At 38.4% G+C, this 11,869-nt stretch overlaps 1 protein-coding gene across 2 annotated transcripts; it reads left to right on the top strand.

Annotated features, from left to right (window-relative positions):
• Positions 1 to 9,133: 9,133 nt before the first annotated feature.
• LOC131692603 (vanin-like protein 2) lies at positions 9,134 to 11,640 on the top strand. Of its 2 annotated transcripts, none has more exons than XM_058979755.1 (5): positions 9,134 to 9,342; positions 9,398 to 9,583; positions 9,713 to 10,365; positions 10,462 to 11,001; positions 11,063 to 11,640. In XM_058979755.1, exons 1-5 carry the CDS (start codon positions 9,274 to 9,276, stop codon positions 11,244 to 11,246), a joined length of 1,632 nt encoding a protein of 543 aa, XP_058835738.1. In that variant the 5' UTR covers positions 9,134 to 9,273; the 3' UTR covers positions 11,247 to 11,640. The 2 variants fall into 2 exon arrangements, with proteins under 2 accessions (XP_058835738.1, XP_058835739.1); XM_058979756.1 differs by having other exon boundaries at positions 9,401 to 9,583; positions 11,063 to 11,637.
• Positions 11,641 to 11,869: the final 229 nt, after the last annotated feature.

Genomic DNA, 11,869 nt, shown 5'->3' with positions numbered 1-11,869 from the left:
AGTTTGTTAGTAAGAAAGGGAAATAGAAAGAGGATATGTGGATATAATAATTATGGTATGGTATGAATTATATAATGAACTATAAAATAACAATAAATTGGATTGATCTCACCAAATTTTCTTAAATACCCTGCAAAGGAAACAGGGTGCTACCACACTCCCTGTGTATTCCGCTGGAAGTGCTTTAAACATTATTTTCCAGGTGATGCGCTGCATACGTCGACCGCAAATCTGTTATTCCTGTTCATGTCTCAAGAACAGTATTCAAATGCACAAATATTATTCCGGTGCCTGCAATTCCAGGTAGTTGGTGTCGTGAATTTTAGAAGTTCGGTGCGAGCCCTCCATAAAAATGGCTTCCTTTCGTGGCAAATGTGATCAAGTGTCTGAAGCACGATCTAAACTTGCTCGCTCATCGATCCGTACATATTGACCAGCCTTCCACACATACATGGGTACGTCACTACCGATTCAAGCTTCGGGCGCTTGCAGTTGTTCCCACTCATTCGTGTTCTCTCGCTCGATCAACTGCGATGCAGCACCCGTAGGTACGAAATTGGTTGGACTACAGATTCGAAGCATGCTGCGGACATCTTCGTGCTCGTTCGCTTTATTTTATTCTTGTTACCAACACCTACCTACCTATATAACCAGGTAGAAAAGTGAGCGACAAAATATTCGGCATATAGGGAAACCATTAATACAGAAACTTTGAACGTATTAGTTTCTATTCGCTTATCCATTCACTTCTTCGTATGGTCAGTTAACAGAGAGATTTATTCAATAATTATATAGCCAGAGGACAAATACAAACACAGAAGAGATACGCAATGCCGATATTCACCAAGCATGAAATTTAATAAAATCTCACGAACACTTATCGTTTTTTGGGTACGACTAATATATCTAGGCTTATTCCCCACATTCTTCCCCTTCTCTACTCCTAACGAAAATAACGTGTATGATTTTATCATTGAATCGAATGTTTTTAATGATGTTGTAATAGAGTAGTGATCACGCTACTAATCTGCTAAATTGTTCAAGCATAATCTGTGTGCATGTTAACAGGCCTCACCATCGGTAATTGATTTTCTAATAGTACCAGTAAAATTATGACGATACTCATTCTAATTCAACAGAGTAAACATAGTTTTACGGAAATGCAGCACAGAGTTAATGAATAAAGTCGCGCTGTTTCATTTGATATGAAAACATTCGATAGAAATTCAAAAATAATGTTGAGATTCGGAAGAATTTTCTAATTCTGAGATTAAGTTGAATGTTTCATATTCACTTGACTTGATCCACCGTTTTTCCCAGTCGTAGATTTTTTCTTCAATAAAAATTGTTTTTGATTACAAAAAAAAATCACATTTAATTGGGTTTTTATTAATTTGAAAATTTCCCTTCCGTTTCATCAGATGAAATTAAAAACAGTTGTATGGTCGAATTCATTGTTAGCTAGCGAAACAAAATTAAAAAATAATAATTTCATGAGCATTGCTTGATAGTTGTACTCATTTCGGAGCATGACAAGAATTCGAAGTCGTTCTTTTTCATCAAAACTTTTTAATCGCCCTTTCGTCAAATAGCATTAAAATATCCAAACCATCTCTCCATCGGTGAGCGTTTGGATTCGTGCTATTCAGAAAGTAAATCTCGTTTTATTAGATTTCCAATTCAATTCCACAATTGTCATTCCAAATATTAGTATTATTTATCTTTTGAACTAAACCGCCCTTACGTTAGTAAGCATTTGAATTCGTTTTATCTTTCTGAATTTTCTCTTGTCCTATCATCGACAAGCATTAGAACTCGTATTTTACAATTAAAGTTTTCTATCAAGGAGCATTAAAATCACTACACCAACGTTTCTAAACCGCCCATCTTATGGCATGCTTTGAACTCATTTTATTTATTTTTTCAATTCAGCTTCTCTATTGCCCTTCCGTCGACAAGCATTAGAATTTGTCATATTTTTCATTTAAACTCCACACCCTTTTGTCTAGAGGCCTTTCAAAACATTAAACCGGCCTTCCATTGACAAGTGTTTAGATTCGTTTGATTTTTGCAAGTAAACTTCTTTATTTCCTCTCCGTAGAAAAAATTCTATATTGTTAAATTGCCGGCAAACCAGTGAATTTACTTTTATTCATTTCCGTCTATTTCATTTCAAAGAAACAAATCTATCAAACAAATCATTTTGAATTCGTCATTTTTTATAACTCAAAGTCGTCGTTATGTGTTTTACATCATTTTCAAATTCAAAGAAAAAAAGCGCTTCCGTCAACAAATATTTTTTGTCAGTTCAAAGCAAGCGCAGGCTATTTTTTTTAAATTCCAAGCTTTGCCGCTCTTCCGTCGGCAAGCGTTTATTTTTTAATTCCATAGCTTCCAAGTTTTTTTTATGCTAAACCGCCCTTCCGTCGGCAAGCGATACTTTTAAATAATTCTTAGCATTACCGCCCTTCCGTCGGCAAGCGTTTTATTCCAAGCTTAACCGCCCTTCCGTCGGCAAGCATTTATTTTTTTAATTCATAGCTTTACTGCCCTTCCGTCAGCAAGCGTTTTTAATTCATTTTCAATTCCAAGCTTAACCGCCCTTCCGTCGGCAAGCATTTTTTTTTATTCCAAGCTTAACCGCCCTTCCGTCGGCAAGCGTTTATATTTCTTTTTCAATTTCAAGCTTAACCGCCCTTCCGTCGGTAAGCGTTCACTTTAAACTATAACATTTATCTTCACTATTTTCGCATTCAAAACAGTTTAGCCTTTCTTCAAATCACACCATAACCGCACAATTTGTTTGTGATATAAAAAGATTTTCTTACCTCATGAGAGCGTTTTCTGCGCCATTGTCGTGAATTTTAGAAGTTCGGTGCGAGCCCTCCATAAAAATGGCTTCCTTTCGTGGCAAATGTAATCAAGTGTCTGAAGCACGATCTAAACTTGCTCGCTCATCGATCCGTACATATTGACCAGCCTTCCACACATACATGGGTACGTCACTACCGATTCAAGCTTCGGGCGCTTGCAGTTGTTCCCACTCATTCGTGTTCTCTCGCTCGATCAACTGCGATGCAGCACCCGTAGGTACGAAATTGGTTGGACTACAGATTCGAAGCATGCTGCGGACATCTTCGTGCTCGTTCGCTTTATTTTATTCTTGTTACCAACACCTACCTACCTATATAACCAGGTAGAAAAGTGAGCGACAAAATATTCGGCATATAGGGAAACCATTAATACAGAAACTTTGAACGTATTAGTTTCTATTCGCTTATCCATTCACTTCTTCGTATGGTCAGTTAACAGAGAGATTTATTCAATAATTATATAGCCAGAGGACAAATACAAACACAGAAGAGATACGCAATGCCGATATTCACCAAGCATGAAATTTAATAAAATCTCACGAACACTTATCGTTTTTTGGGTACGACTAATATATCTAGGCTTATTCCCCACAGTTGGATAGAGATTTCTCCACAACCAATCTCTGCCGACTAAAAGTCTTTCAGTCTTGCTCTATTTGAGTATTCCGCACTATTCGAGTCCTCGCTTCTAACGCGCTAACGTGTGATGATGCTTGGAGTACAGGCTTGCAGCCGGGCTCACAGATTTTCTTCACATTTACTCGTTGTTTCCACGAAAGGGAGCCACCTTTTCAATTATCGGCAGCAGGTTGTCTATAAAATCCAGAGAACGATAAGCGGCGAAAAAACACAAAACGCTAACCCTTAGTAACCCCTTAGTAATGCAAATATTTCTCTCAGTAAGCCTAATACTGAAAAAATGAGCGTCAAGCGTATATTTACTGGACATTCCAGTGTGAAAGGCAAATTGGTAACTAGCGGTTTGCCTTAATCCCTTGAATAAATTCAATAAACAATCGCTGGATAAGGCAGCTTCTTAAACAAGGTGATGTTGATTCTGTCTGGACTTAAAGCATTGTTTGCGCATGACACCTTAGACTTCATCGAAAAAGGTGAGTCAATTGTGTTGTTCCCTAACGATACATCGCGCACAATTTTATGCATAGAAACGGAATCGTTGAAAAGAATTCTTTAGAGAGCTCATCGCTGTTTCTCTCAATAAACCATCGACAAACAGCGCCAATAACCGTTTTTCGCCTGTAAAAGCAAGGACAATAATCAAAATTACAATAAAATAAAAAATTTGGAATAATGTTTTTGTTTGCTAGACGACTTCTAGAAAACATTTCGTTACAATTTTTAACTTAAATGTTTCGTTTTGTTCCGCTAGGGTATTGCAAGCAAGCCCGTAGCGCGCGGTTGACCAAGTTGGCCCGCCAAGGGCACGGCCACAAATGAGGGTGCTGGAATCATGATATGCATTATAAAATTTGAGAGGATATATCATAAAATAAGTCAGGATGATGTGCCATTTCCAGGTAATTACACGCTAAAGTATTGTTCGAAAGTCGAACTGCGAAAGAAAGCCGGGACCTTTAGAGTGTTGAAATATTGATTAGCTTTATAAACTAAGTAAGGTAAGTGTTTCATTTACATGTACGCGGTAAATTATTGTTCGAAAATCACACTTAAAAATAATGGAAAAGTAAACACTCAAGGGGCGCAAAACTGAGACTCCGCCAAGGGCGCTAGACGAACATGCTACGGCTCTGATTGCAAGAACAGTTTTTAGTAAACATCTTAGCAATGGAGAAAATTACTGGGCCATCTATCCAAAACTATCAATTGGGTCATTAAATGAAAAAAAAAATCTTTTTTTATTACATACATCGATAAAGCTGATTTTCGTGATCACAACAATTGTTGCGGCGCAACGTACATCGTGGACGCTCCCCTTCTAATATCATCGAAATTGACAGTCAACTCTTTACTCACATCTAGGTAATATTAAATATATACGTTAGTGTAGGTAAACGGGGCAATACTTGACAGTGTCTTGTGTCCGTTAAAATGTAAATGTTCCTTACAAATAACCATTGTACTCTTAGTTTGACCACCGCCATGTGCGGTTGGTTTGTTTCGGTCACAAATTGAAATAAATCGATTTCCTTAAGAAACCGTTTCGAATTAATTACGCGATGTGTCGTTGAGCCGCCTAGAATTGTACCTAGCATATTTCGCTATTCTTCGCCGTTTCTACAGCCTAAAGGGGAACAAATGAGTGTCGACAGGTAATCCTAGCGTCATGCCTGAACCACTAAAAACACATCGTAGGACCTATCACTGGCGCGATCAACAATGTTTTTCCCAACTCAAGAAACGTGAAAATAAAATTTAAATTTGAAATAAAGAAATATGTTGAAAGTCTTGATTTGATACTATCCGAAGCATTTGACATATCGAATTTCACGACAAATGATGCCTTGTCAAAAAAAAATTAATGCAAGTTTTCCCGGTTTTCCCGCTGCGTTATTTTTATTTGACATAAACACCATCCAATGCATATAATTTTTTCATTTTGAGTGTTGTCTTGATAGGCCAGATGTAAACAACCGCGGTTTTCCTATGTATGCTTGTCTATGTTTACATAAGCTTTATTTTAAAAAACAAAAAAATCGTTTTTTTTTTTAAATAATGTTATATTATGTATATTGGACCTAAAATTTATCGAATGGAATGGAAAACTATATATAGCTGAATGACCCAATTGAGTCTTCTTAGGATCATCATTATCATCGTGGCCGGGTGGGTTTCTAGTGCTCGACCCTTAGCTTTCCTTCGCGTGCGTGAGTTGCACCGAAGTCGACGACCTCTACTAGGTTCGCTGCTAAACATTTCTTAAACTGGTCTCTCTTCCGACATTAGCGATACACGTCCATCCCTCTGAGTTCTGTCGTTCTTTATTAACCATGCGACGTCAGCATATTGGTACAGCTGGTACTTTGCGTGTCTCATTTACCTTTGCCATTTTCCGTTTTGCCGCTGAGTACTGAACGCTGAATTCTTCTTTCAAACACGTCCAGCACACGATAGTTTGTATCCTTTAACGGCCACGCTTCATGACCATACAGAGCTACATGGTGTATCAGTGATTTCTTTTTTCTTTTTTTGATTATAAGGTCATTCGCCTCTTCGGGTTAGAAAAATCTCAAATGAAAAATTTCTAACTCTATGTGCTGGGTCGGGACTCGAACCCAGGTGCGCTACGTACAAGGCAATCGATTTACCAACTACGTTACGCTCACCCCCGTATCAGTGATTTCTATAGAATATTATGTGGGAATCCGATGACGTTAGGTGACACCGCAAGCTGTAGAAAGTCAATTTAGTAGCTACAATATGCGCTTTAACATCGCGGCTAGCACTACTATCGCACATCACTAGTGTCCCAAAATTTATGAGCTCGACGTCAACTTCATGCCGCATCCATTGCTATATTGGAATTACCATCGATCGGACTGCCTCGTTCTCCAGCAGCTACATGAACATTATCTTGTCAGAGTTTATAGTCAGATCGATTTTGAAAGCTTTCCTTTCAAAAGGCACACCTCGTACACTGCTCCACAACTGACTTCAATGGTGTCAACAACATGTCTTCGTATCACACTTTTGGGCGCATTTTTTAACCCATCCAGCGTCATCAAGTTAAAGCATTTTCTGCCAGCCTAGTTTGTTTCGTTTCACTGAACCGATCGCTGCCTAAAAATAAGAAACAGACGAGGCAAGTTGCATTTCCATTTTTTTTTCAAGACATGTATTCTAAGGAGAAACTTTTGAAATCGAAAGCCATGACTTTTCTTGTATTCATCTTCATAAGACCGTCGGTGGTTCGTATACGTGTAGAAGGTGCTATCACAGAGAACAGACATCCATCATCGAACAAAAATATTTAAAAAACGTGTGTAAACATTTGAATTAATATACGAAAAACACTAGCGCCGCCACACCAACCTATCCCAACTATCCGTCAAATCGATTCCGGAACCGGTTTGAAATCCTGGATGGATTCAGCATGGAATCTAGCTCAAAGAAAACAACTGATTCCGACTCTATCGGTTGACGCATTTGAGCTGGAATTCATGCTGGAAGTCCGAATCGGTTCCGGACTAGTTTGACTGTCGCACTCAGCCACAAAAAAACATGACGACAGTAGCGCACCTGGTTTAGATATCCAAACTACCTTCGAAACCGTTAGAGATTTTACACAAGTTGAATACTGAAGATGAACGTATGTTCTCTGTGGTGCTATAATTGATAGCCAACACTGTTTAATTTTCAGTTATTTTTACATTGATTGACACTAAACATTCCAGACTGCAAAACTGGTTCAAATATAAAAATCTGACTCATTGGCACGGTTAGCAAAATAAAGAAAACTTCTTCGTAAACGTTCAAAATTTTAGTTGTCGAATTCAGTAAAACAAAATACAAAATATACCAAGAGATATACTACATTGGGTGTTTTTTATATTTCAAGAAATAAATAAATAAATCATACAAATTTAAAATAGATTTTCTGGGTTTACAAAACATTTTATTTCGATCGTTTTCGTTCGGAATAATCTGAGTACCACAATAATCGGTAGTATAAAGGTTAGACACTTAATATAGGTCAGTTAAGGATCCAATACTTTTAAAATTTTGTATAGCATTGGAGAAATTGTCCACATTGGTCTGTTTTCCAAAAAAATATGTATCTTTTTAAACTTTTTGTTGAAAAATATTTGAAAGAATGTCAGTCAAATCCTGCTGAAGTATGACTTCGAATTCTGGTTTGTTCTTCTCCGATGACCCGCTCAAATGCTTCAACCGATTCCGGCTTTATTGGTTTCGGAATCGGTACCTGCCTTTGAGCCGGTAAGTTGACATAAACCAGACAGGATGCTGTGTGTGGAAGAAAGCGGAGAGACCCTGCATGAATGACTATGGGCCGATTTCTTCACCCTCACTTTTAAACCCGGTTCACCAGTACGTTCAAACCTAGCATAAACGTTAGGCGAGGGTGAAGAAATTGGACCTATGTCTAGTTAGGGTTAAGGAACACCATGAAAAGTTAATTAATCTAAACGAGAGGAAGTTCAACAATTGTTGGGCCGAACATCGATAGAAAAACTCGATTATAAATAGGTTTTACTAAATCTCCGCAGATTTTTGAAAAAAAAAAAAATAATGAAAATTCCGTAGATTCTACGAGTTATTCCATAGGTCCGTAGAAAAGACAGAAATCCGTAGATCTACGGGAAAATCCGTAGGGTTGACCACCCTGGCGAGGAGTGATCTGCCCCTAGGATTGAACGATAGTATAATCACCAACGAACCGACGTGTCACATGCACACTTAATTTTTCTGCGAATCTCGGCGTTTTTGCTTCTTTTTCCAAGAACTCAACAGTTTTTTACGCGGAGATCCCAGCAAAAATGAAGTTCGATAGCTGAGACTTAAAAAGACTTTGCTGAGCTATAAGCACAGACAAAATGTAATTATGGGTTTTGGACATCGCTGATTAGGAATCTGAAGTCAGTTTTTTTTGTTGTATCGATTATGTTGGTTATTTTCGGCAACTTTGAGTCAGTTTTTTGAAATTCAAAACGGCCGATCTAATATGGTGGACCCCCATTAGAAAATAAGTTGTATTTCAACTAAAATCGAGAAAATTGCTTTGTGATTTTTTAACATGAATTTGAGTTAATATTCCATGAAAAGGTTTCTACCTGAGGAGCGCGTCTCGAGCGGAGAGAGTCCCTTAGCGACCTTTAAAAAAAGAAAATTTTGAATAAAAACCTCCCCTAAACCTACAATTTTCATAAATAGTTACTCCGTCATCTAGTGCCGTTTTAGGTGGGAAAATTTTTAATTTATAAATTGTATTAACAATTTAGAACACTTGCGAAAAACACGTGCAGAACGATGCGTGAAATCGAGAACGCTACTCGCATACCATACGAGACTCTGCGGCTCTCGTCTTCAAGAATGGGATCATCAGATTTTGGTGGCCTGATCTTACTCCACCTATTCAAACAACGAATGGAAATTTTTTCTTTCATTCTATTGGTTGGAACTACCCACGAGCTGACTAAAGGCTATGAATGAAAGAAAAAGAAAGCGACTTAGCGTCTGTCCGCCGATGATATACATTACACAATGATATCACAGATTTTTGATTATTCATGACTACTCAGTATTTAAGAGATTCACTTTACAAAAATAAGATGCAGTCTATAACAACCCATCGACAGAAGCCTAACTTGCTCGTCAAGAAAAAAGAAATCGGAAACAACTGCCGACTGAGATCATTAGTAGCTACCGCCACCTCTCATTTGCGATAACGATTTGAAAGATAATGACTAGGATTGCCTATCTGTATGGTGCATTGCTGTTTCTACTGTCTCAAACTGGACTATCGATACAAGTGAGATCCTCGTCTATCATTATTGTTTAGTAAAAAACCATATCACTTTACTTAGCAGTACTACGGCAACACCGTCGAAGATACTCTCAAGAAAGATGTTTCTTCTTCCGGTCCACAGGATGACAGCTACGTCGTAGGGGTAGTGGAGTTTCGACCCGAACTTCTTAATATGAATATTCGCGAAAGAACGGCGATGCACTTGGAAGTATATGAACAGTTTGTTCGATCCGATGATGCGAAGGTAAACGTTAAGTGTGATGCCATTCGTCAGTTAACAATTTTTTTTTATTTTTATTAACGTGACTTTAAATTTTAATTCATTCGTCACGCCGTCAGTTAACAAGATAACGTTTTTTTTACTACTCAACAGCTAACGGATTTGATTGTGTTCCCTGAACTGGCCCTCAACACTCTATCGGATCCGGTTTACGTCCCGGACCCACAGGACAAACTTATACCATGTCGGCCCGACTCTCTGGAGTTATTATCCCGACTGTCCTGTCTAGCTGCTGAAGTAGGCAAGTACATTGTGATAAATCTGTCCGAGATCTTCGACTGTGAATCTGTGCCGATGGAAGACCCCCGACCATGTAGCTCCCATAGCTTCCACAGATACAACACAGATGTCGTGTTCGATCGTAACGGAACCGTGATAGCACGATACCGCAAATTTAACCTGTTTGGTGAAGTGGGTACCAACATTACCCATGTGCCGGAGATTATAACGTTCGAGACTGACTTTGGAGTGACGTTCGGGGTGTTCACCTGTTTCGATCTGTTGTTTGCACAACCGACGCTAGAACTTATCAAACGGAATATTAAAGACTTCATTTTCCCAGCGTGGTGGACTTCGGAGCCCCCGTTCCTAACGTCAACGCAGATCTTTGAGAGCTGGGCACACGCAAATAATGTCAACCTGATTGCGTCCGGTACGAATTACGATCTGGACGGAAGTACGGGGACGGGTGTGTTTAATGGTCGCAATGGGGCTGTATTTTCGTTCATGACCGGAGAACCGACAAGGTCAGTACGATTTTTTTCTGGTCTGAGTCCGAAAATATAATGTATCTGGAGCTTATGAGAACAGTCATACACTAAGGCAAATGAATATCTTTCCAGGAAACTTTTCCCCGTTCGTGTACCGAAAATCCAACGAAACGTTGCAGCAAATCTCCCCTCCAAAGTAGACTCCAGCACCGTTACCGGTCGATTGCATGGAAAACTTCTCGAGAACATTCGCATGGGTCGAGACTTTCTGGAGCAGTTTACCACGATGCAGATCAACCCGAACCAGAATCATGACGAAATTAGTCAAATAATTTGCAGGGGAGACTTCTGTTGCTTTTTCTACGTAAAACTGACCGTGATTCTGGATCGAAATATAACCCACTATTATCGGTTTGCAGCTTATGATGGTGTACGAACGTTTCAAGGACACGCTGATGCACACATTTCAACCTGTGGAATTATCGCCTGTCGCAACACTTCACTGGCCAGCTGTGGGCTGCCAATGAACGAAAACTCCAACTATCTGGAATTCAACGAAATTTCCATTTTGGGAAATTTCATCGCCAACGGAACGCTGGTGATGCCAAATTCACTTGACGATATGTTGCACTCGTTGGACGCCGATCGGTATCAGTTCTATTCGAGTGTCAAGTGAGTGATTGAATGTTTTTGATGACCGAAACATCTAATTATGTTATCTGTTCAATTTCAGCTATTCAACCAACTCTCAGAGCGTTCAGCTCAAGCTCACAAGCACTGTAACCAACTTGCAGACGTTCGCTATCTACGCGTTCAATCACAAAGATTTTGAGTTTTTCAGTCCAATTCAACAACCGCCAGCGAAAACTTCGATGGAAAGCCCGGTCACTGGAACCGATAGTACCGGTATAGCATAAAAAAAACTAAAATCCACGACTGAAAAATATTTGGTTCAAACTAGAATATGATTTGTTCTACAACTATTTCTTTTTTGGAAAATTTTATGAGACCGTCCTCTTAAAATTTCTAATTTGGAAACAAATTAATAACTCTTCCACTTTTCAACCGATTTTGATCATAAATAGGTCGTTGGATGCGGAATTAAGCGTTCTCCCCAAAATTTCAAAGATGCTTTCTAATAAAAATGTTGAGTAATTTTCACGGTCATTTCTTCTTCTTTCCAAAACATTTAGAGAATAGAAAATTGATTGTAAAACGACCTCGTAGAAATTTGAGAATCGTGAAAAATATTTTTTTTTGCAATAAACCAAGATTTTAAGGGTATATTAAACTCATCGAACGTGGTTTTGTGTTGTATTTGACCAGACCTATAACACTAGTTTACAAAATAAAAATAAAAATCTGAACTTCAATATTCGAACACCATTTCTAATGTAAAATTTCATGCTGAATCCGAAAATGAGGTCCAAAAATTTTACAGTAGAACAGTTTTCGAGTTACAGTGAAAAAATGAATTTTACCTTTAAAATTAAAAGTACGTTCAGTAAAATCCAAATATCTTCAGTTGTAGTGCATAGAT

Source organism: Topomyia yanbarensis, chromosome 3, assembly GCF_030247195.1.
Source record: "Topomyia yanbarensis strain Yona2022 chromosome 3, ASM3024719v1, whole genome shotgun sequence".
In the NCBI taxonomy this organism is placed as follows: domain Eukaryota; kingdom Metazoa; phylum Arthropoda; class Insecta; order Diptera; family Culicidae; genus Topomyia; species Topomyia yanbarensis.
Note: the sequence above shows the minus strand (reverse complement) of the source record. Positions and strands in the feature narration are given on the sequence as shown.